The 26,704-nt window shown below is 36.5% G+C and overlaps 1 protein-coding gene, 1 long non-coding RNA gene and 1 other non-coding gene across 3 annotated transcripts; all 3 read right to left on the minus strand.

Moving 5' to 3' along the window:
* Positions 1-5,909: 5,909 nt before the first annotated feature.
* LOC141647525 (chlorophyll a-b binding protein 6, chloroplastic) lies at positions 5,910-8,769 on the minus strand. Its single transcript, XM_074455738.1, has 4 exons — positions 8,220-8,769; positions 7,049-7,151; positions 6,626-6,914; positions 5,910-6,191 (listed from the first exon to the last, which is right to left on the minus strand). Exons 1-4 carry the CDS (start codon positions 8,411-8,413, stop codon positions 6,046-6,048), a joined length of 732 nt encoding a protein of 243 aa, XP_074311839.1. The 5' UTR covers positions 8,414-8,769; the 3' UTR covers positions 5,910-6,045.
* A 1,919-nt stretch (positions 8,770-10,688) lies between these two features.
* On the minus strand, positions 10,689-12,401 carry LOC141646027 (uncharacterized). Its single transcript, XR_012545291.1, has 2 exons — positions 12,226-12,401; positions 10,689-11,175 (listed from the first exon to the last, which is right to left on the minus strand). It is a non-coding gene; the product is annotated as an uncharacterized LOC141646027 (long non-coding RNA).
* A 13,309-nt stretch (positions 12,402-25,710) lies between these two features.
* On the minus strand, positions 25,711-25,817 carry LOC141650872 (small nucleolar RNA R71). The gene has a single exon (XR_012546883.1). It is a non-coding gene; the product is annotated as a small nucleolar RNA R71 (small nucleolar RNA).
* Between the last annotated feature and the right edge of the window lie 887 nt (positions 25,818-26,704).

Here is a 26,704-nt window from a genome sequence, read left to right on the forward strand (position 1 = left end):
TTACAAATAATTGAACTTAACATAATTAGTTCAAATCAAACATTTTACATTTTTATTTGTAAACTATGCTTTTCAAACATGCAAATCCGACAACGAGTATTACTAACATAATAGTAATTATTCCGAGTCATGCAAATCATACTTGCAAATCATTAATCACAAAAAACGGTTTTAAATAACCTTTTCAAGAACCAGGAGACACCCCTTGGGTCGGCTTATAGCTCGCGCCCCAAGTGGCCAAACCTGGGCAGAACCCTTTCTCTCGCCAATAGGCTCGCGCCCCAATGGGGCTGCCTGGCACTGTTCTGTCTCATTTTTAGCATTTGTCTAGGACGATCCCGATTACGGTTAATCTGAATACATGACGGATCAGATTGACAAGCTTACGTTTTTACACTTTGTCATTTGACATCCTTTTTCAAATAAATGGATCGTGTTAAGCATCATAACCCGAATTTGATAAATGGATGTTTCATTTCTTTTTTCACATGCAAAACAATTTAAATCCAACTTGACATCTTATGCTTGATATTTGGATTAACAAATCGACTTAGAAAGCTCACATGTTAGGTTAAACTTTTGGATGCGCATACATGCATTTTAACCATTCTATCAACTTTTGCACTTAAACAACCACGATCGATCAGTAGAGGCCGCTAACGCGGGCGGGATTGGGTGTTCGATTAAAGAGATTCCCAATACGTACCCTCACCCCTTACTCAGAACCTTTGGATAGTGGATGGCCTTATCCAGGGCGTACGAGAGTCATTTTAGGCATAGAATTCTAAAAGGGGGACGAGCCCTTATCTTTAGTACCTATGTCAAACACTGATTTTTGCTTCGTTTGACCGAGGTATAAAGTGGATTCGAACGGGTTCCAAGCATCCCACAAATGCTTGGTGGCGACTCCGAACATCTCTGCATCGTTTCAAGACCTTTACCGAGACGAAACCGACCGATCTAAAACGATCCGGTCGAAAGCATTTTACGCCGCCGAACGTGGCTTTCAAAAAGACCTCTACATGTCTATAGATTGGCTTGGCGTCCAGGTGGCCCGTGACTACGGACCGGTAGGCGGCCTAAATCCGCAGACCGAGACGTGGCCCATGTCCACACTGAGGCGCAACTAAAAGTTGAGGAGTTGGTCTATGTGAAATTACAACCATACAGAAAATATTTAGTAATGCATAGGTCCTGTAATAAATTGGCACCCAGATACTTTGGACCCTTTGAGATTACTGCCAAGATAGAAGATGTGGCTTATAAATTGAACCTTCTTGACCAAGAAAGAGTGAACCATGTGTTTCATATATCACAGTTGAAGAAACATTATGGACCAGCTCCTATGGTGTCATCTCTGTGTGTTGTAATGAAAACTTACAACTAATCCGAGGGTTGAATCAGTAGCAATACTTGAGAGGAAGATGTCCAAGAAAGGGATGGGTTATGAAGTATACTTGCTGGTGCATTGGTTTAATGGTACAAAAGAGGATGCTAAATGGGACCTGTTTGATGACTTTGTTAAGCGGTTTCCTGATTTTAATGTGAACTCATTAACTTGAGGATAAGTTTTCTGTTAAGGGGGTTGGACTTCAACAAACATAATAACAAACTTGCCACGTCAGAAAAGCTAGCTATTAATGAGGTGTTTCTAAGTTAGTTAGACAGCTGTGCAGTTAGTTATGAGTGATAGGATTGTCGCAACCTAATCAAAGATATACCCTAGACACAAATAAATGTAGTAATTGGAGTCGAACACAAGGAGACGGGAGTTTTTAATTAATTGTTATGGGGTGAATTCTATCAAGGTCGGTTATCGTATGATTGCTTGGTTTGGTTTGTAAACTTGTGATAAAACAATAATAAAGGAATAATCTAGGAGGGGTCGGGTCACACTTGCAAATTATGTAAATGCTCAAGTTAAACATAGGAATTGATAAAATTGTTAATTGTTTAAGCTTAAAGCTAGACAAGCACCTTTCTACCTTATTGTCAACCATAGGTCGGGTCCTAGAGAACTCTCGTTATGACTAGGTCGTCCTACTAACACATGTTTAGTCTAATTTAATATTGTGCCTCTCGACTTATAAAAGTGAATTAACAAATTTAATCTAAGATAGTAATCATTTATCAAAGATTAACGATACAATGCAAACATGTGAAAGAAACAATGAAACGATATTATAACATCCTAATTCAACAATTGCAAAAACTATTTATGCATGGCTTCCCTTATCCCCTAGACAAATTAAACTACTCTTGCATAATGTAAACTAAACTAATGACAAATGATAAAGTAAACATGATAATTAGTAAATGGAAATGATAAAGGAATAACAAAGTAGTACTAGAAATGAGATTATCTTTATAATGGAAATAGAAATTGAATATAGAAGAACAAATAGTTGAAATGGAAATTGCAAATGAACTTGAAATGTTTAAAGAAATTACAATAAGGAAATGCTTTAAGGGAAATCTAATCTAACCTAAACTAAAAACTGAAATGGGAGTATAAAATTGGTGTAGAAGGTGTGTATGAAGTGTGTTTTAGGTCCCGGATCAACACCCTTTATATAGAACCCAAGGGAGTGATGGAAACGAGCTAGAAGAGGCTAACCCGACCGGGGTCATGTGTTTTTTGGTTATTTCTCTTAATTCCTCATTAATCAACTCCAAGTATCCTACGCTCTGTCATTAAGCTCCTTTAATCACCCGAGTTAAGAGCATCATTTGGTATCCTAAGAGCATCTCCAAGCTTGACTCTTGGTCTTGCTTGACTTGGACTTTTCTTTTGGGCCAATTCCATTTCTTCACTTGTTCATCAACCTAAGCTCCATACTTCTTACTCGGGTTTGGAAATTACCAAAACACCCTTCCGCGGTCATGCTTAGTCTTTTAGCCTCGTGAACTTGTGTGCTTGCTACTTCGGCGAGAAGAAGCTACTAAAAGCTTAATTTCCTACAAAACACAATGAAAACAAGCAAACACAACTAGAACACGGTTTTAGCTCACAAACACATTAATTGAAATGCAATAATCAACTAAACCGACCTAAAATAAGGGGTTAAAGTATATATAATATGGACTTATCAATGAGCTATAAATAGCCTAGATGTCATTGTGTATAATTCATTCAGAATTTTATTTACATTTCTCTTAGTAAAAATCTCTATACACTCTCTGTGACATTTAGCTATTTGGAATCTTTACATTTGTAATCATTATTCAAGATAATAAAAATGCTTCGATCTCCATTTGAACTATTTTCTTAAATTCGTGGAGTTCCTTTGATTGATCTTGCCTTGTGTTGCCTTCTTTCCGAATTTATTCCCTGAAGATCGTTACACCTATGTGCAATAGCTACTCGAATTATGCCGATTTTATATAAGTTTAATGTTGAAAACTCACAAAAAGGTGTAGAATCCCCAACTAGCTCGAGCGTACAAAAGCGATCTTGATCGAGTCGAGCAGCCACTTATATCGGTCAAGCCTGTAATACTACGCATTTCTGGACCTGGTGTACTCGGTCGAGTGGGCTGTACTCGACCGAGTGAATGACTTGTACGTTTTGGCAGGCTATTACCTAGTGGTCACTCGACCGAGTTAGCGAGACACTCGGTCGAGTAGTGCGTACTCGGTTGAGTGCCTCTGGTACTCAACCGAGTGGCCGGTTATTTTCCGCGGTTTGATTAATAAGGTGATTAGAATAAATTTATAATTCAATTCATCAGTTTATAAACATCATTTTAGCCCTAAATGTAACACCCCCTCAAACCTAGGGTCGGGAGCGGTCACTCATGGTAGCTTGCCAGGCTATGTACATGGCACACATATCAACATGGGTCCTTTCCAGCGCATTTGCCCTCACTCGTGCGCATCCCAAGAACCTTCCCATGAGGTCACCCATCCTAAGACTACTCCCAGCTAAGCACACTTAACTGTGGAATTCTTTCGGAAGGATAACCAGAAAAGAAAGTGCACTTTGTTGATATGAGTAGTACTTTCAATCCCTTTAAGCACTAGTCAGATTTTAAGCCTATCAATGAACCTCTTTAAGGGGATACCCCACCTAAATAACGTCTTCGGTTCAGTAGAATATTACACTAAACACATTGTCAAACACATCAACACTTTTTCTCATCCCTCTTTAATCATCCTTGTGAGAGATTCGTGGCGATTGTCGGATTAGGGTTTCGATTTTCATCTTCATTTACACATCTTTACGTAAGTTTTTAAATCGAAGATGTTTAATCAGTTTTCTTTTGAGACTAACCCTAGATCTTGGGTTTGGGGGAAATTGTTATGATACGGGTATTAAATGGAGTTTATAATGATTATATGCGATTACTGTATGTAGGTAACAGTTTCATAGAAGATTGATATTGAATTACTATCGATTGCTTGTGACTGGAGAATCGCTAAAAGGTAGGGTTTCCTTACTCAATTCTTTTATATGGTTAATCGTGAGCTGGTGTGGTGTTCCTATGATTATCGTTGATATAGTATCGTTGTGGTATTTTGGTATTTGTTGGTATTGCTAGTATTGTTTGTGAAGCCATTGTCGGGAGATGGTTTTCAGCCCCATGTTCGCCCCTTGTGGCTCCTGTTACAAGGGGGATGTGCACATTAATGATCGGGATTCGCTCGTTGCGATGAGCGGGGCTTTAGGGGGCGTGGCTGTGGTCTACCACTGGCGGACTGGGTTACCTGTTGTGATGGGTAACCTGGAAGGGCTACTCATTGCGGGGTGTAGTCGTGCCCGAGCTGCGGTTCTGGCACTTGTTCTTGGAATTGGAGATTAATAATTGTTACAGAATTTGCTTGTTTTGGATTGGTTGTTTACTGTAGGCTTGTTATTTGTTGTAAGTCGAATGACCATGTGTGTGTCTTGCGTTTCTTTTTGTTGTGTGTCTACGGTGATCCATTTGATATTGCCGGCAAATGGTGAGTAGATAGTCTTATCATGTGTGTTGATAGCTAGGAGCTTAGATGGTATCCATAGAGGGAGTGTCGGCGTTGAGATCGCTTAGTCCAGGTAGTCTCACTTTAGTTTTTTTGTACTTTCCGATGTAGCTAGTGTATGGTTTGGACTTTGTATGAGTTTAACGAGTTTACATTAATAAGGCTTTAATTGTTCTTTTATTACCAATTTGATATACTTTACCTCGGGTAACCGAGATGGTGATGCCCTTACTTACTAGGGAAAGTCTTGTTAACCTCCTTGGTAAGTGAGTGTGTTACAAAGCCACTCCCTTCTCGGTCGAGATCTGAACAGCAGAACCACCTTTCACCATTTCTACTCCAAATTCGGCTGAGCCCTTTGTAATTCCGTCAAGCCAGCCCAACTCGACTAAGCTTAGTCAAGTTAGGTTGATGTTGTTTTCTTTGCTTCGTTCTTGTTAAGCTTTGCCTATAATACTTCATGTTCATCTTAAATATGATTCCTCTTGTTGTATACTTCAATTATATCACATGTTCAATGTCATGCTCATGTTTAGAATCAATCATTCATCCGCTGCAATGTTATACATGTTATATGTCGGCGTCATCACATTCGAGCTTTATTGCTTGAGTCAGCGTGAGTATGACGATGTTGTTGGGAGTTGGGCGTTTGCGTCTTCCGACCCTGCTGTCAAATCTTGTACTTATGCATTGGGTATCCATTTGCTTATGCTATGCTTACCAAGACTTGTATACCCGTCTCATTTTGGACCTTTGGTTTGGTTGTGTGGACCATGTTTCTAATTTGAGGTTACTCGGCCTTTGGTGAGGTTCTCTGTCACAAATGAGAATTTGTGTATTGATTATATCCTATAAAATGGGTCCACACTCATCTCTTAGTCATACATTTGTATGCATATACTCCATATAATTCATGATACATTCTAAAAATCTGGATGACTCATGAATGACACGAAACCACAAATTCGTTTATCTAAAATGTATGGCGTTTGATGATAACATGAATTTCATGAACAATTAGTGCAAGAGACTTTACATAAGTTGTGGTCCTTAGAAGACCTTGATAATACAATCATGGCAAAATTAATGTGCTCCAGGAATAACAATGTCACCAATGTTGTTGTGCCATGGATCAGCCAAGTGAGTTGCCAAGTTTTCTAGTGGACCGGTTCCCGGATATGCTGATTGTTGAACGCAGAAACCCACAAAAGCCAATAGAGCAAGACGACCTATCAACAAACATTTATGACATATTAGAATTGGTATTATGAATTGCCATACACTCTGTATTAGCCGAGTATGGATTCTCTCTATTTACTGATACAAGAAATGGAGACTCATTTTATGATCGAAGGATCGTGTTTGATTTTAATCGTTGTCCACAGGATACATGTAACCTAACAAAATATTACAGACCCCTTTTACAAGGTCTTAGGCACGACATCCGATGACTTTCCCTAGCAATTTCGGTGTTCAATTTGTTTATAGTTGTAGGAAAGAAACAATAAGAAAAATGAAGGAGTTATGTCCAATGTTCTACACGAATTAACCCGCTTATAAGGTGATATATACAAGTTTAGACGTATGCAGTCGAGGTTCCATTTTTCCAAAGTGATACGAATATTAGTGTTAAAAGTGAAGACGAAGGAGAAGAGGTAATTACCATTCTTGATCTCCTTGACCTTCAATTCCTGGAGTTTCTTAGGGTCTTTAGAGTAACCCAAGGGGTCAAAAGCACCACCAGGGTACTTCTTCTTTTCAGGGTCTTTCTCCATGCTACGTTGGTGCTCGACAAAGGCGATGGCCAGGAATTCAATAGCCAAAATGGTAGGCAGATTTCCCCATGGAACAGGGTTGCCTAGGTAAGTAGCTTGACCTCCCGGTAATGCTGCCCATTCTTGTGCTTTCACCCAGTTTCCTAACCCTAAGGCTTCCGGTACTAGAATTCCGGGCTGCATTTTCGTATGGTATACAATCAGGCCTTGTATTATCAAACTTACTTTGATTATCTTACACTTATTTTTCATGAAACTTAAGAGTGAATAATAAAAAACAAGTTTTGGTAGTCATTTGATTTTGAACTTACAACAGCAAGCATTGCCCATCTGCAGTGGATGAGCTCTGATTCCTTAAACCTTTCTAGATTTTCCGGCACAGACCCAAGTCCAAGAGGGTCAAATCCAAAGTCACTGTACAAGGCTATTTTAGGTTAAAAATGAACAAAAAAAATTACTGTCTCAGTCATTTGTTTACCTTTTATATATTCAAGTGAGAAGTTTTCTAATCAAAGGTAAACAGAGGGATAATTGGGACAGAGGGAATACTTGAGTAAAGTCGTCTTACATTAGCATCAAGGTAAAACCATACAAAATTCCATTTTTTAGTCAATATCAACGAATAATTGGGACAGAGGGAGTACTATTAGTTTGAATGGTGAGAGTAGTATTAGTTTGAATGGTGAGAGTAATGTATAGAGTGGATATAACAGAAATTTTCCACCAGGGTCTTTCTCCATGCTACGAGAGAGATTTTGAATTACGTAGTCAATTAGTTTGAATGGTGAGAGTAGTATTAGCTACCAGCCTACGATGAAGAATCTTTTATTCTTATGAATGAGTAGTCCTATACTAGTAACATAAAACTGTCCTAAGAAATAAGGAAATATAAGAATTTTTTGGTTAATGAGGGTTAATTAGCAAAATAATTAGATAATAAGGGTTCACTTGAAACTATTTGGGTCTATAGTGTCCACGTCATCACTTTTTATTTTTTTTCAATTTTTATATGAAACCGCTAAGAAACTTAGCGGCTTTACAAAATGTCATCGTCCGAACATTTGTATCTGTTTTATTTAAAAAAAAAAAAAAAAATTGAAGATCAAGGCCGCTGAGAATTTCAGCGGCTTACTATAAGTTTCCAACAAATTTCAACAACTTCCATCAACTACCCTATAAAATGACCGTACTGATATGATAAGCCGCTAAGATTCCTAGCGGTTTTGCCTTTTATATATAAAAAAAAAACTAAGTGAAGCCGCTAGGTTTCTTAGCGGTTTCATATAAAAATTGGAAAAAAATAAAAAGTGATGACGTGGACACTATGGACCCAAATAGTTTCAAATGAACACTTGTTATCTAATTATTTTACTCATTAACGCTAATTAACCAAAAAATTCGAAATATAACTTCAGTAAATCTATTATGTTTTTCAAAATTCTCCTAACAATACGAGGACATAAGTGCATGGAAGAAAATTACCCGGGAGCAGAGCCGTCGAGGTATGGTGGGCGAGGCTCACCAGGCATCCACTCGGCGGACATAGTGAACCGCGAAGTAGCTTTACATGAAACATTAGCCAACGGAACTGAGGCCGCAAACTTAGACTTGGAAGATGAAAGTGACGAGGGAAACACAGCCGCTATACCGCAGCTCATTAAAGCGTTAGAGGCCATTTTGGAAAGTATAACTCGATGCTTGAGCTCAAGGCAAAGAGCAAGAAGCAAGGAAGTTGTGGTGAATTGTGAGATGTTAGAATTAGCAAGGGAGGTAGTGTTCAAGTAATGTATAGAGTGGATATAACAGAAATCTAATTGTTGATACTCATTGGCTAGTATTGTTTCTCTCTTATCGGTAATTGGGCCACGTGGTCCACGTCATTTATGTTTTTATCTATTTTTGAAATAAATTGATGGGAAAATACAAGAGAATCGAAGTGGATGGGTTTGATATCTTCTTGCATGGTTGAGGTTCATCCTATAAATCACATAACCATGATAACAGATTGTTTTTCGTCAAACACGAATCTACTCAACTAGCAAATCTGGTTATTCTGTTCTTCCGGTAGGTCTTCTTTGAAACGAATTCAAGACTCTCTTGTATTTTCCCATCAATTTATTGTTATTTACATTTTATTGTTAATTGGTAGTAATATTTTAGCCTATTTTATTTCAGACGGAAAAGGTTCGTCTAATACAAGAATTTGAGTATTTGACTTCTTCTTGTACGTAGTTTGTATTTCATTTAGCAATAAGTCTTGCTTGTGACGGAGCGCTCCGTCACAAGCTTGTGACGGAGCGCTCCGTCACAAGCTTGTGACGGGTCGAATAATAGCATTTATAGCAAAACGGGCAGGGACTTGACATGGCACTGGTACTGTTGGCGAGATTAAATAAATGAGATTTGGATTAAAAAACAATAAAAATGTTTGTTTTTCCCATGCGGGCTTTTTACCACATATTTCAAAAGCATCTTTTAACCTACTTCTCTAAAGCTTACCGTCACATTTTCATCTCCCCTCCTTCTCTCGAAAATCTCCTCTCTCTCAATCTCTCCTTTTCTCTCGTCTCCAAAATCTTCATACAAACAAACGAAATCGAAAGACAATATCAGAAAATAGTGGGAACATGGTAGGGAAAAAAACTATAAGAAGGCAACCGGTTAAGAAGAATACTAGATCGACAAAGGCAGTAGATGACCTCGGGAATGGAGGAGGTTATCTCATTTTCATAGATTTTTTTTCCAGTTTATTTGTTTATGGATTTGTTTGTGGTTTTTTAATGCTGACTTGCAAGTGATCCATGTGGACATATAATGAATCAGTTGTTGTTTTTCAGTCTTTTTGTATATGGTTTAAAACTGGATAATGAAACTGATAATGTTGGTTTTTTCGACTTTATTGTTTATTGTTTATTGTTTATTGTTTTGATTTTTAGTTTATTAATTGTATATTTAACAGTTTATTCTTTGGATTTTGAATGGTTTTTCGACACAAAATGGTTTATGACCATTTGATTGTTTATTTTTTTTTTGGTTTCAGTATAATGGTACGTGCAATTGATAATGATTTTCTTTTCGATTTTATTGTATTTTTTTTATTATTGGTTTAATAATTGTATATTTATTCTTGTATAATTGAAATGGTCACAAGTTTTGTTAAAATAAGTACTACTTATGTATTAGACAAATGTGTTATTTGTAACCAGTTTAGGATTCAAAGTTGTTCACAGATTAGTCGGTAATGTTTATGACTTAAGTAAATATGTGAGCATCTGATTTAACATACTGCTATTTTGTATAGATCCGGGTCCGAAATTGGATAACAACAAGAAGGAACCTTTCGGTGGTTGCCCATATGCACAGGAGCCTGACACTGGAGTTAGAAGGCCAGCAAGAGGGTTCTATTGAGCCTCTGTCTTGTGAGATGACAAGTGTTGTGGATTAATTAATTGGGCTTATTGGGAATTTACTTTTGGATAATTGTTCCCAATATTTGCCATTATGTATCCTTTTATGGAATGGTGACATTTTGTTGAAGAATGTGAACTAATATGGCATTCATATTAGTATTCGAATTTTTATGAATGATGACGTATTGAAAACCGATTGTATATGGTAACATATTTTTCAAGAATGGCAACATGACTTATAAATATCAATGTCATAAGAAATGGAAAGAATGTAAGTTGTTTTGGGAATGTCACAAGAAATGGAAAGAATGACTTATAAAGTTCAACATGACTGATTTGCTTACATAAAATGGAAACATGTCAGTTGTTTACATATTGATCTATTATGTTACCTGTTTTGAAATTAACACATATTAAGCAAAAATGAAGACATTAGAATTAGATATGAAAACATGTTAACCAAATTGTATATGCTATCATATTGTGCAAGAATGAACATTACTTAAACTTATATAATGCAACATGTAATTCCCCTTTGTGTAATAGAAAACTGCAATACGAGTTGACATGTTTATCCATTATGTTACCATTTAAGATATGCTAACAAATTGTACACTAATGGTTGTTTACATTTCTAAATATGGTAACATATTATTCAAAAATGTGAACATAGTGGACATTTATATTGGTAATTACAAATATAGTGTTACCATGTTTGAAAAAAATTACATATTCATTTAATATGTTAGTAGAAATGTTGTTCACATTTTTATCAATAATGTTTACGCGTTTGAAAAGACTTTACATGTTTGAAAAAAGTTGTTCACATTTTTATTAATAATAATGTTACCAAATTGTAAATGCTAACATATTATTCAAGAACGACAACTATGATGTTTTTCAATCCCACATGGAACAGGCTTTCCTAATACAAAAGGCTACTGCCCGTGAGTGTTTTTTATACATCTTCGATATGAGTTTCCACTTCTTCGTGGTCGATCCAACAAGGGATCCTAAGTAGTTTGTACCTGTGGAGGTTGACATGACGACAAAAGAATAAAAAAAAGTAGACATTCAGAAGACAATTAAATTCAAAATAGGAACATATAAATAAAAAAGATCAGAAACACAATAAAAAATCATAAGAGATGAACTAGACAACAAAGGCAATGAAGGCAAGTTGACAGGGCAACAAAAAGTTCAAAACTACGTACATATTGATTCATCACAAAACACTGACTAAGCAATACCTGTCACGGTTGTCAGAGTAACAAAAGAATAAATATACACACATTATCATGATATATAGTTACATATTAACCGGTTACAATAAACATCTTCAGAACTTTCAATATGTCACCATTTTTGCTTTACATGCTACCATTTCATTTAAGCATAACAAAGTAATATGTAAATTAATATGTAGTCACTTCAATCTAATATGTTTACTTCTGAGTACTACATTTTACCACATGAATACATTTTTGACAAAAGAAACATATTTAATATCATTTAATTTGTGAGTATATCAGTGTATGATGTTACCACATAAATACAATATTGTAGAAATCAACATTTTTCATACTTTGTTATATCTAAACTATTTCAATTCACTATGTTATCATTTTAGTATATGATGTCGCTATTATAGAGGTATATACTATCATATTTCAATCACTAATCATCAACGTAAAATAATGTTATAAATATATTACCATTCAACCAAAACAGTGTTACCTACCATTCATAAAACAAATAAGAAATCAAACTTAATGAAACGAAGACAACCACAAAAACAAATGTTTTCATACCTTCAACAAGAGTTTTTCAATTTTTTTTCATACTTTCAACAAATGTAATACTTTTATGTATGGATCTGAATAATAATGAATGAATCTCTATCAAATTTGATGGACCAAATAAATTAAGATTTTTTTTGTATTCATTTTTTCTTACCTTCAACAAATGTAAAATAAATTATGGTTCTTCTTTTGTATTGATTTTTTCATACATTCAATAAATGTAATATTTTGATGTACAAATTTTAATAATAATGTTAACAATAAAAATAAGAATACCTTTTGGATGGGAGTAAACTATCCATCGTCTTTCTTGCCATCGAAATGTCAATTTTTGACTGAAAAATAGATGAAGATGAAAAGGAAGTTATTTGTGTTTTTAGAAAAAAAAAGTTAAAACGAGGAATTAGGGAGAATGATGAACTTTGATTGAGGAAGAGTAGCAAATAATGGATATGAAAATTAGCCGATGAACAAAGGTTTAGAAATTATGGAGAGAAATTGACGGAAATGAAAAATTGATAAAATAATGAACGAGTGGGTGTCAATCAACGAAATCAGCCGCCTAGAATCTACTCATCATACCCCACTTGCCTATTTTATATTATAACAAGTACATGCTACTCGGTACTTGTTTCATACAATATGGTATGTATTTGACCCATTCGCAAGCTTGCGGTGGGTATTGCCGTCACAAATAAGAACTTGTGTTCATTTAGAGCAATTTCTTGTTACAATCCAATATATCACATTATTGTACATTTGAACTAATGAGATAAATGAAATTGAATTATTTTCTTCATTAATTCATTAATAATAAAGCAAGATTAAACCCTAACATGTAAAAGCAACGACCTCTACTAATGTCAAACAATGGCCAATATTAATCGAACTAGTATTTGTCGTATGCATCCATTCGGGTTTTTTTCCGGTGCGGGGCCCGGGCCGAATTTTTAAGCACAAATGAGGTGCGGGTGCGGGTCAATAAAACCAAACTGGAGACCACTTTTAAAACCGGATTGGCATTTTTTCTGAAAAACATAATTTTATCTATGAATTAAACACACCGAAGCCAACATTTAGGCCCAAAACATCAAAACCCTATTTCTCTCGTTCATCTCCTGCCCTTCAATCTCTCACCCCCTCTCTATCATCTCTAAAAAAAAAAAAAAAATTCTTTATGAGGTAATTTTAGATATATGCGACTCTTTAATTGTAGTTTTGAACATCATTTACATGTCTATGACTCTTTGAACTTTAATATGTATGAATTTTTTATGAAGTAGTTTTAACATTTGACAACCAAGGTCTTCAAATATTCAAAATGGCAGAATGGTTATTGTGTCAATCAGGAGCATTCAACAAAAAAATCGGGTTCGAAAACCGGTTCAGGTAACCGATTTTCAGATCCGGTTTGAAAATTCCTGAAAACCGGTTACCCTGATTAAAAGAGGTGCGGGTGAGGTTTAAGAAATTTAAGGTTTTTTAAACCGGGGACCGGACCGATTTACAAAATCGGGTCGGGTACCCGGTTTTGCTCAACCTTAGTTTAAATGCACATAACTTCGTCAAGTGATTTAAACATATGAGTCCATTAAGCTATTCTAGCATTAATAAACACACAAAGAGGAGAGAAAGAAACATCTTACTTAAGCGGCAGTGCAAACAACATGGGTTAGATTACAATAACAATTGCAATAAAAACCAATAAGCAAGCACGAATAAACATGTGATTTAATACAAACGTAAACAATTCAATGTAACTACATAAGAATTGAACTTAAAATAAATTACACATTTAGAAATTAATTGCATAATTTTTAGAATCGAAATTGCAATTAAAACAATTGAATTACAACAAATAAGAAACAATAAATACTAAACAAACAGACCCATGCAATGCACGGACCAGTTGTCCTATTCTGACCAGAACGGACCCGTGCACTGTACGGGTTTTGCGTATATTTCACAATTTAATTCCAATTGTCATTCAAACGATTCAAATTAATTGCAAAAAATACCAAATAAAATCCACGAATTCAAAAACATGAAAATATAGCATTCAACCAATTTTTCAAGTTAAGAATTAATTACACACAAATTGAATCAAATTATTTCATAATTAATCCAACTAAAAAAACATGCAATTCTAATTAATTAAACCTAATTAATTAAACTAACATGTGAATAAGCAACAAAATTAAATCATACAAACATGCATAATATAATTTAAGCAAGTAAGTCTCATGTTCATGCATACATCTCATAAATCATGCTAAAATACGAATTAAAATTAAACAATTTCATTATTTAATTCAATTAATCATAAATTAACCAAACAAAAGAAAGATGCAAACTTTATTTATAAACATACTAATTAAACATAAAAAGCATGTTATAATTTCCGATTTAAGACATGGACATTAAATTAAATATAGGTTTAAACATACGAGAATAAATCTAGCATACTTAACCATAATCATGTGAAAACAATTCATATAACAATATAAATCGTCTAATTCCTAACAGAAATTAATCCACACAATTAAAAAGCCATCCTTCGGTATTCAACAACAATAATAATCCTGTTCTCCTCCATAATTATCAACAATATAATAAATATCGCATAAATAACTTAATAAATACGATAAATAATACGGTAATTGATAAAGCAATACAAGGAAAATTAAAAAGGAAAAAGAGAGAGGATTTGGCACCCTTGGCTTACATGTATCTCGGATGCAAGCTTCTTGGTACGTCTACGATGGTTTTTAAATCAATAATCGAAATCAAACTTTGAACCACACAAACACGTTTCACGCGTTTGGCACATTTTGCTCAGCGATTTTCAAACGATCACCACGGCTTCAATACTCAACGGTTTTTCAAACCGAAAGATGTTTTGTAATCCTTGAAGGACAAAGCTTTCAACTTTAGCAAGAAACTAGACTAAAAACGCTTTTAAAATGATTAAAAATGAAGCAAAAAGAGCTGGTCAGAAACTTCTAGAAACTGCGCAAAGTAAAGTATCGAGCTATTTAACGCTCAAAACGTTACCAAGGGCGTTTCTTTAAGGCCCGGATCAATCAAGGGCACTACCTAAATTGTGTATGTAAAATTTGGTGAATTATAATAGAGTTTTGAATGGGTTGAAGATGATGATTTCTACGGTTCTCTCGAGTTGTGAGGCTATGGCATGATACGTGAGCACTAGGTTTCAGTTGAGGAACGTAATTTGAGATTATATAGGTGAAGGAAATAGGTTTTTTAGTTGTTTGGAGAATAGGAAAGTAGTTTGACTCAGGTTTGAAAAACGATCTTTCTCTATCTTTTGGAACGATTTTATCTATCTTTTTTGCTGACAATGGAAGTATGGAAGGTATAGGAGATAGGTTTCTTAATGGGAAAGGTAAGGAAAGGCGGTGGAGGAGCTTGGAGCTCAAAAAAGAGCTCCAAAAGATCACGCAAAACAGTGTATGCATGTTGAACACGGGTTTGTTTTGCGGTGCTTGTGGGATTCGAACCGTGGCTTAGTTGGCTAGGTTATGGTTTAGGGTTAACGGGCTATGATTGGGACACGTCTAGGATTGGCTAGGTGGTTAAATATGGGTGTTGGTGTTGGGTTTTGGTGCTGCAAAATAGAGCACGCGGGTTGAGGAGGGCTGCATTGGACTCGGTTTTTGGGCGAGATTAAAGAGGAGATTTGGACTGTTTTTGGTAGGGCTCGACCTTGGATTATAGGGGAAGGGAATGGGTCGTTGGTTGCCTTGAAAATCGTGCCAAAACTTGGCTCAAATCGCGTCAAAAATTGCTTCACAAAACGCCTTGAAAACGGGTTTAAAATATCGCTTTAAAATTCGAAACTTTGAATTAAATAAAACGATAAATAAAAACCGTCACAAAAACTCATCCTTTGATTTTTTAAACCAAAAATCAAAAATCCAAATTAAAAACTTTTAAAAACAATTTATAACGATAAATCGTAAATAAAATCTCGTAACTCGAATTAAATTCCAATCGAACGAAATAAATTACATTTATTTCAAAAATCATCAAATCTTAAATAAATGAAATAAAAATTTTTATTTCATAAATTTTCAAATCCAAAATGTAAAGAAACAAAAAACCATTTATTTCAAAACATTAAAAGGCCAATTTAAATAACAATTTAAATTAACAGAAACCGTCGACGTAAACTTGCTTGACATCCATGTGACGTATCCGTATCATGAGCATGTCATTTTGAGAATACATGTGTCCTATCGTCATTGGGTGGCTGACGGGTTCTCTATAAATTCCAATATCTACAGATACGGGTATCTACAGAGCCCCACTTTGATTGAGGCTTGGACAGAGCGAAAGTCAAAGTATACCCCAAGTTCCTCTCGACCTGAGGATTCCGCGGGTCGTTTATAGTCCATTAGACTTGCGTAAATAAGCTCGCCAGCCATAAGAAGAGATCATACCTGAAACATGGTTCTGGACGCCTCAAGTTCTGCAAAACTCTTTTCATTTTTAATCAAAGTTGGGTAGAGTCTCGTTCAAGGCGGCCTACGTATCCGTTTGTGACGGAATCAAACCCGCATCGTAGTTCGGCAAATATTTGTTTTTTTTCCAAACCTTCAGCTTGCGAAGATGCGATGTATGAACCATCAACACCCTCGGTTTTCAAAGGAATAAACGAACCAACCAGAATAAAACCTTCGGCCTGCGATGAGTCACAAACAAGTACACCCTTGGCTTGCAAAGGAGTAGCAGAATGAACCAATATACCGTTCTTCGGCTTGCGAGGAAATAACGAACGAAATTACATCTCCGGCCTGCAAAGAAATAACGAACCAAACTACACCACCGGCCTGCGAAGGAGTAATCAACTGAACCGAAATGAAACCCTTGGCCTGCAAAGGATTAAAGAACCGGAATACACAGGATTAAAGAACCGGAATACACCCACGACTTGCAATGGCGTAACCAACTAAACTGGATAAAAATCTTGAGCTTGCAAAGGGGCGACAACAAAATTACACCAACGGCATGCAGAGGAGTAATCAAATGATCTCTAGCTTGCGGATAAATAACCAATTAAATTTCCGTCTTGCTGATTAGTAACCCTAAATGATCCTCCGGCCTACGGAGAAGTAGACAAAATGATCCTCCGGCCTGCGGAGAAGTAACCAAAAAATTCCCCCGGCCTGTGGAGACAGACAGTTTTTTTCGGCTTGCGGAAATGATTCTAATGGGCCCCTAACTTGTGAGGAAATGAATAACTCAATCTTCGGCTTGCGAAGAAAGCCCCCAACTTGTGAGAAAACAAACAAATCAATCTTCGGCTTCCGAAGAAAGCCCCCAGCTTGCGAGAAAATAAACAAATTAATCTTCGGCTTGCGAAGAAAGCCCCAGCTTGTGAGGAGATAAACAAATCAATCCTCGGCTTGCGAAGACAGCCCCCAGATTTTGAGGAGATAAACAAATCAAGCTTCGGTTTGTGAAGAAAGCTCCCAACGTGTGGAGATGGAACATCATCAATTGGCGCTTGGCCCAAAGTTCAACATTTGGTGGCGCTTGGCCGCAAATTCAACATCTCTTGGCGCTTGGACCGATATTTATCATCTATTGGCGCTTGGCCCGAAATTTTTCTTTTGAAATTTCTGTCCGGAATTGGTTCATTCATATGATGATTCTCATTTGTTTGATCTTGATAACGATCTCTGAAGCTAACAGATTCAGAGCCCTCAGTTGAAGCATACTTGTTGTACTTTAAACACATATCATGATAATTCACATGGAAATCATTTTGAATTTTCGAAAACATAGATGAGTGGTCGACCCGGAACAAAAACATTTGAATTGAAAATGGGCCATTGACCCGCAAAAGACTTCATTTGACACTGAGCTTCTTCGAAGTGGAAGATTTTCGAAAACAAGAGAAGTTTTTGAACTTTCAAAATTTCATTAATAAGGAGTTTGTGACATGATGGGTAGAGACGGTTTGAGTTTCTAACTCAAACATTCTGACCCGTAAACAAACACGGGTGGGCATGGCCTCTATCTTTAATGAAAACAAAAAACCGTAAGTGTGTAGGGGTTTTAATCCAAACATCGACTTGTTGGGGTAGAAATCTAGATGGACCACTCGGGCGCGAAGAATGACAACACAGACCATGAGACATTTGAATCTGAGACGGGAAACCTCGTAATCTACGAATGAACTGACTAAATCGATCTCTTAGGCCAACACGATAGTTGAATGCTAACCATGATTGACTTGAGCGGAGACATACCCCTAAGTGTGCAAGATCTTTCAGAAAGACAGACACATGGTTTGAATTGGACATTGGTAAAAAATATCATAATCTACCTAATCAAAGTCTTTGTCGAAATTTAGACCAACTATCAATTTGAACATCTTTGCCAATATCGTTATATAGAGCCCAATGCAAAACTTGACAACTACTCACCTGAATCTAGATTCTTATCCTAGCCTAAACCGATACTAAGACTAACTCATTAAAGGTGGCTTCATTTGGACTTGGCTAAGACCCGTAAGAAACCGACAAGAATACAACTTAGATGATGGGTGGATTGAATCCCTTATTGTGAAGGACTGCCTACGTATTCGCGTGGAACGAAATCAAATCCGACGTAGTGTTATCAAGGGGCATAAAATAGTCATTTTGATTTGTGTGTAACACTTGAAGGTTTTACCTAAGACATCATACTCTATCCCGTCCTATCCTATAAGGTACTGTCAAATCCCACGTATAGGGTTGGTGCAGGTGGCTATGGTTTTCTGGGATGTGGAGCTTGATAACAAATGGCTTGAATAGTGGACTGTCATTCTGAAGGTTCATTTTCTGGTGCTAAGGCCAATGGGTTATGGCTTACATCGTGGTTGGAAATGGTGTCTTGGGTTTGACAAAACTCGGGTGCAAATGGGTTGGTAAAACAATGTGGGTTCAAATTTCCATGTCTGGACCCTGAAGGTTCGGTGTAGCAACACAAGCGGAATGATTCTCAAAATTTCTGACTATTACCTATAACTGTCTCGAGAAGGGCTTAGGGGCTAGAGAGGTTACTACTAAAGGTTTTGGGCTTTGCCCATTGAACTTCAACTATGGGTACTTGGTTTAACGTTTGGCTTCTGTAACTTCGACATTCAACCAAAAGCGTTCTGCAATTTCATCAGCTTTTCGTTTTCATTTTTCTTTTCCTCTTCTTTTTTTTTCGTTTTTTTTTTTTCATTTTTTCTTTCTCTTTTCCTTTTCTTTCTTTTTTTTCGAAACAACGCTTCCGGTTGTATTGTGATTCTTCTTAAAACATTTGAGCTTTGCCAATCGATTTGGGTTAGTGCTAACATTCCTTGTTATAATAGGTCGATCTTTTCTCTCTTTGAGAGGAGATGTTCTTGTCGGGAAAGGGCTTGCCTTCCTTCATTAACACGGGAACAAAGAGCTAGTCTAGGTTCTTAATAAAATCATCTACTGGGCTTGTCTCGAGCACATGTTTTGATGGAGGTTTTCTACTGCCAGACATGGAGTAGGTAAAGGAAACAAACACGAGATCCTAAAGTACCCTACCATTTACAACGGAATACATATTTCTATCCAAGGGGCACCCTTCAAGTGCGCTGTGCATTTTCATTGATTTGATAATGGAAACAGGATTAGAAAACGGGATCAATTTTATTGATATTGAAACGGAGTTTGAAATAATTGATGGAAAAACATATCTTAGACTCGACTCAGACTAAGACTCGAATGTAAATTCCGGCTCATAATCATCAACCTCAGTTTTGAACTTTTCTCTTTTCAAGAGTCGACTCAGATGCTCGGTTTGAAAAAATTTGGCCCACTTTTGCAACTCAGTTTTGACTTCGGGAAAAAAACTGTGTGACTTGGGTTCAGAAATCGACTGATTTTTGACGCTATTTATAAATCGACATAGGTTTCACTCTAATTATTGGCTCGAGATTCAAATGGACTGGACCGGATTGGACATGAAAATGAACATTGTGGTTCATTGGTGAAGGGTTTAACTGACTTGGGTTCGGGTCTTCGACTCAAATTGGCTTGACGTGAAATGGATGAACTTAAGTTAGGCTTGACCATTGACTCAAACTTGACTCAAAGACAGACTTACACTCGGGAAAGGAGCTAGGTGGCTCATTTGTGAAGGGTCTCACGTGGGAAGAGGGGGTCTTAGATCTAACAAGGACTATGACTCGACTCCAACTGAACTCATAGACTTAAACCTGACACCGACTCGGTGTGACCAACCCGTGATTGAACCAAACATGGTCCATAGGTTAGTGAAAACGTCTACTGTGGCTTGATGGACGTTTTTGGTGCTTTGACTCTGACCAACTTGTCGACATGCATGACTCGGACCCAAGAGTGAGCTTGGGTGACCCACCTGGGCTGGTTTCTAGACCAAACATGGTTCACACGAACCCTAGACAAGGCTAGGCATGACTAACCTAGACAAACCACAAGCCTAACTAGGCTAAACTTGACCCGACTAACTCAAACTCTATTCTAGGTTTGGGTTAGGTTCAGAACATGGTTCATTTGAATTTAAAAATCGAAAAGGATTGAATTAAAAATGAGCTTTTAAATGGGCAACATGCCGGCTATAAAAGGCTTATTTTGGTTAAAAATTCTAATCCTAATTCGGCAGCATTCTAACTTAAAACGTACTTTTTCCAAAGAGGTAAGTTCAAAAGTTCGGGTTTGAAAAAACGGACCAAGGATTATCAAAAAATTGGGTTGAACACGACTCAAATTTCGAAAAAGTAAACGAATTTCTTTTTTATTTTAAAGAAACGTGTTTTTTTTTTAAAAAAAAAAAAGACTCGACGCGGGAATCGCGTAGCAAGTTGTCATTCGCATACAAGCTGAATGCATGAATCCTAGACTCAACTAAGTCTCGATCGATCTTCTAAATTGGGTCTATGCCAATTATCCCACTTCAGCTAAGAAGTCAAGCCCCCCATAAGCCTGTCGCTTATGGTAGAACAAGTACTTGAAGATTCAGTAGAGACCATCTTGGTATTTAAACCAGGCATAGTGGACGTCATCTCTTTACCTTGAAATCGACCCAAGGGGGAGATGGCCCGAACCTTAAAGTCTCAATTGGGTTTATGCATAAAATATGTTGACAAATAATACCAATTCAATCGATTGGCCATTATTTAACTTTTCAAGTTACACTATCCCCAGCAGAGTCGCCAAAATGTGGACATGGGAATTTCATAATCCACGGGGGTTTTTTAAACACAAAGAATCGCCACCGAATGTTAAAGAAAACTCAGAAACCGTTTTAGAGGAAAATGATTCGTGTGAAATTACATGTTGGGAAGCTCGCTCAAACACCTAACCCCGCTCGTTGTAATCAACGGCCTCTACTAATGTCAAACAATAGCCAATATTAATCGAACTAGTATTTGTCGTATGCATCCATTCATTTTAAACCCTAGCATGTGAAAGCAATTCTAGTGGTTTAAATGCACAAAACTTCGTCAAGTGCTTTAAAACTGTGAGTCCATTAAGCTATTCTAGCATAAAAAAACACACAAAGAGGAGAGAAAGAAACATCTTACTTAAGCGGCATTGCAAATAACATGGGTTAGATTACAATAACAATTGCAATAAAAACCAATAAGCAAGCACGAATAAACATGTGATTTAATCCAAATGTAAACAATTCATTGTAACTACATAAGAATTGAACTTAAAATGAATTACACATTTAGAAATTAATTGCATAATTTTTAGAATCGAAATTGCAATTAAAACAATTGAATTACAACAAATAAGAAGCAATAAACACAAAACAAACAGAGCCGTGCAATGCACGAACCAAACGCCCTATTCTGACCAGAACAGACCCGTGCACTGTACGGGTTTTGCATATATTTCACAATTTAATTCCAATTGTCATTCAAACGATTCAAGTTAATTGAAAAAAAATACCAAATAAAATCCACGAATTCTGAAACATGAAAATATAGCATTCAACCAATTAAACAATTTCATTATTTAATTCAATTAATCATAAATTAACAAAACAAAACAAAATAAAGATGCAAACTTTAATTATAAACATACTAATTAAACATAAAAAGCATGTTATAATTTCAGTTTTAAGACATGGACATTAAATTAAACATAGGTTTAAACATACGAAAATAAATCTAGCATACTTAACTATAATCATGTGAAAACAATCCATATAACAATATAAATCATTTAATTCCTAACATAAATAAATCCACACAAATAAAAAGGCATCCTTCAGCATTCAACAACAATAATAATCCCGTTCTCGTCCATAATTATCAGCAATATAATAAATAACGCATAAATAACTTAATAAATACGATAAATAATACGATAATTGATAAAGCAATAAAAGCAAAATTAAAAAGGAAAAGGGGAGAGTATTTTGCACCCCCCGACTTACATGTATCTCGGATACAAGCTTCTTGGTATGTCTACGATGGTTTTCAAATCAATAATCGAAATCAAAATTTGAACCACACAAACACGTTTCACGCGTTTGACACACTTTGCGCAGCGATTTTCAAACGATCACCAGGGCTTCAATACTCAATGATTTTTTAAACCGGAAGATATTTTGGAATCCTAGAAGGACAAATTTTCAACTTTAGCAAGAAACCGGACTAAAAATGCCTTTAAAAAGATTAAAACCGAAGCAAAATAGAGTTGGTTAGAAACTTCTGAAAACTGCGCAAGGTAAAGTATCGAGTAATTTAACGCTCAAAGCATTACCAAGGGCATTTCTTTAAAGTATTAATTCATCAAGGTCACTACCTAGATTGTGTATATAAAATTTGGTGAATTGTAATAGAGTTTTGAATGGGTTTTTGGTCGGACTCATTTGAAGCTTAATTTTCGGTTACTTGTCGTTAGGAGCACCTAGACCAAAACAATATTTATAACTTCACAAACAACTCTACTATTATTAAAGAGGCAAGTAAAGGTCGGATCCCAAGGGACGGGTATTGATGTAGGATTTTCGATTGCAAGTAGCGGTGTCTAGGGGTGTCACGGTTTGGGTTGAGATAAGAAGATCACTAAACTAAATAGCGATAAAAGAAAACAAGCAAGATGATTAAAATGAGATTTAAACAATTGATTAAAAGTACTAGGATGTCATGAGGTCATAGGGGATTCATGGGAATTGATCATACAAACAAATTCTCAAATTATAAGCAAGCAATTATTATTGTGATGGATCGAGTTGGTTTATATCTGATGTGACCATTATTTGAGCATATTTAGTCCCCGAATTAGCCTCGTTCCTATGCTTTTTAGCACACATTTGGGTCATTTAAAATCTTTAGTCCTTTGTTTTGCATATTCTTTGAGGTTTTGTTTCCTTGGTAGGAGAGGAGTGCAAACCTTGCATTTTCATGGCAAAATCGAGCTAAATTGATCGAATGTAATGACCAAGCATCAAAGAGAAGACAAGACTAGAAGGCCTTTGTACATATTATAGTAGATGGGCAATGATGAAGAAATCCTTGCATCCCCGACTAAATCCCGGAGGATTATTGGAAGAAGAGAAGAAGAAAAGAAGGAAGGAAAATCTGTGACGAGATCCGCTCGTCCAGCCATGAAGACGCACGTCCAACACAGGAATTCGAGCGTCTTCGCCACAATCTGCCCGTCCAACTTCGCCACAATCCGCTCGTTCAGCATACCAATCCGCCCGTCCAGCCACCACGAAATCCGCCCGTCCCGACACCTTGGACGCTCGGATTCTCTTACAGGCCCACACGTCCTTTTCTTCCCTCCATGAAAGATGCGCATATTTATGAAAGACCGGCAAAAAGGAGGCTCGCATCTTTTCTGAGAGGAGCGATTCTCAAGGACTTAATCGTCATTTAAGCCCTTAGTAAACCCTAATTTGTGTACCTAATCCCCACTATAAATACCCCATTAGTCTAATTAGATAAGCATGTTCTTCTTATCAATCTTTAGTGTAGTTTATATCATTCTAATCTCTTCTTAATCTTGTAATCAACTTCTAATCAAGTATTAATACAAATCTCATTTCCTTAATTTCCCTTTTGTTCATCTTTTATTTTGGGTAATTGAAGATTATTTGGATTATTATTGGGAGATTGACAACCTTGCAATCATTCATCAAGTACTTCTATTATTCTTAGCTTTATTTTGGAATCATTAGTAGGTATAATTCTCTTAATCCGTTTTTAGTTATTGTTAATGATCTTCATTTATTCATCATGTTTTGCTTTTTTAATGTGATTGACAACCTTGTTAACATGTCAAACTTGATAATGAGTGAGTAGTTTCCTTAACTAAGGTTAATAGGTAATTAGGGGAAACCAACATGGGGGATGATTCATGCTTAAATTAATATGTTTTCATAACTTATTTGCGTGCTTGTTGTGATCTCAACTTATGCACATGTTATGTTTGATGAAATGCGAGCCTATGAATCCTTGCACTTTTTACCCATTACTTACCTTTTCAATGAGACTTGTTAGACATAAACCAACTCGAGTCTCATTAGACCATGCATATAGTTGAGTAGGGAGGATTAAGTCGACTTGTAGGTGTTGTACAATCTAATCTATTCGGCTCCGGGACCCAAACCTTCCTAGGATCGTAAGATATAAACCAACTCGATCTCACAACAATAATTGCTTGCTTATAATTTGAGAATATGTTTGTATGATCAATTCCCATGAATCCCCTATGACCCCATGACACCGTAGTGCTTTTAATCAATTGTTTAGATCTCATTTTAATCATCTTGCTTGTTTGCTTTTATTGCTATTTAGTTTAGTGATCTTCTTATCTCAACCCAAATCGCGACAGCCCTAGACACCGCTACTTGCAATCGAAAATCCTACATCAATACCCGTCCCTTGGAATCCGACCTTTACTTGCCTCTTTACTAATAGTAGAGTTGTTTGTGAAATTATAAATATTATTTTGGTCTAGGTGCTCCTAACGACAAGTAACCGAAAATTAAGCTCCAAGTGAGTCCGACCAAAAATGGCGCCGTTGCCGGGGACGGTGTTAACTTGATTTGATTTTCTTAGATTGTTATTAGTTGTGTCTTTCTTTGCCTTGGGGAAGTAAAACTCCTCAAGATTTGTTCTAATTGTTTTCAAGTTGTTTGATATTTTGCATGTCTAGAAGATCACAAGGTAACTTGTTACCATTTGATCACGAAATTGAAAGAACTTTGACAAACAATAGAAGACTTGCTAGAGGTACTTTGAGAGGTATAGGTGAGGTTGTAGATATTCAGCCAAATACTATTGAGTTCATCAACCCTTTTGCAAGAGAAGGTGAGGAGAACCCAACACCAAATCCAACACAAAATCAACCCACAATGCCTAAATTTTCATCACATTCCGTACCAACCGAGGAGAACCTACCCAATGGTACTCCCACACCAGAACACTTAACCGGAAATTTAATTGCTCAATCCGCATTTATCCAATTAGTCGAAAGAAGCCAATTTGGGGGGATGCCTAGTGAAGACCCTCACTCTCACATGGATAATTTTTGTGACTATTGTGATGCGATTTCACAAACCGGTGTGACTCAAGACCAAATTCGATGGGTCTTATTTCCTTTTTCTCTAATCGGCACCGCAAAACAATGGTTGAAAGGCCTTGATAAGGCTACTCTTGGAATTGACTCTTGGAAGAAGTTGGCTCTAGCTTTCTACAAAAAATTCTACCCTCCGGAAAAGACTAACATGCTAAGAGCTCAAAGTATGGGTTTTAAGCAAAGGGATGAAGAATCTTTGTATGAAGCTTGGGAGAGGTTCAAAGGAATTTGTCGCTCATGTCCTCATCATGGACTTAGCGAGTGGTTCTTGGTACAACAATTTTGGAATGGTCTTTATGAAGACTCAAGAAACATTCTCAACATGGGATCAAATGGTATGTTCACCGAAGTTGACGATAATCAAACTAGGAACAAGATTGAGGAAATGGCGGTCCATAATTCACAATAGTAGACTTCGCACGGCTACTAGAGGAGGAAAGTATGAAGTGGACTCTATTACTCAATTGGGTGCTCAACTTAGTGCTCATATTGATACCATTAACTTGAAATTTGAAAAGGCTATGGCTAAACTTGAAGAAGCCTCAAAATCACCAAAGCATCATGTTAATGCCATGGTAGCATCTTCATCAATCCCAAGTGGCATATGTGAGAATTGTGGAACTTTGGGACATGACCAAAGTGAATGTAGGGGAACAAATGAACAAGTGAACGCTTTTCAAGCATACAAGAGTTGTACCCGTTATTCCAATTATTACAATGAAAATACCAAATTCCACCCAAATCTCTCATACAAAAGCCAAAATGTTCAAAATCCTCAACCAACATACACCTCACCTCCCATGAGAAACCAAAATCAAAGACCCTTTTTCAACCAAAGCCAAGGTTACCAAAATCAAACTCCATACAATCAACAAAATGACCAACGTTTCGGTGTTAAAAAAACGGTCCTCCAAATGCAAAAGAATCAACAAGAATTTTTCACTCAAATGCAAAAGGATAGCCAAGCAAAGGACATCACCATCAACAACATCCTAGCCCACACAAAAATGTTGGAAACCCAATTGACTCAACTAGCATCTTCAAACTCTCAAAGGCAAAAGGGGCAATTACCACCTCAAGGTAATCCCCCAAGACATGAAACGGTTAGTGTCATTCACTTGAGGAGTGGTACGAGGTATGAA

The sequence above is a fragment of the Silene latifolia genome, chromosome 3 (assembly GCF_048544455.1).
Source record: "Silene latifolia isolate original U9 population chromosome 3, ASM4854445v1, whole genome shotgun sequence".
In the NCBI taxonomy this organism is placed as follows: domain Eukaryota; kingdom Viridiplantae; phylum Streptophyta; class Magnoliopsida; order Caryophyllales; family Caryophyllaceae; genus Silene; species Silene latifolia.

Bases quoted from the DNA above. Each gene is read 5' to 3' on its own strand.
- LOC141647525 (XM_074455738.1), bottom strand. From the start codon at position 8,413: ATGGCCTCTAACGCTTTAATGAGCTGCGGTATAGCGGCTGTGTTTCCC. The intron at 7,152-8,219 runs GTAATTTTCTTC...AGCCTTGTACAG, and splicing joins CTCGACGGCTCTGCTCCCGG to TGACTTTGGATTTGACCCTC. The intron at 6,915-7,048 runs GTAAGTTCAAAA...ACGAAAATGCAG, and splicing joins GATGGGCAATGCTTGCTGTT to CCCGGAATTCTAGTACCGGA.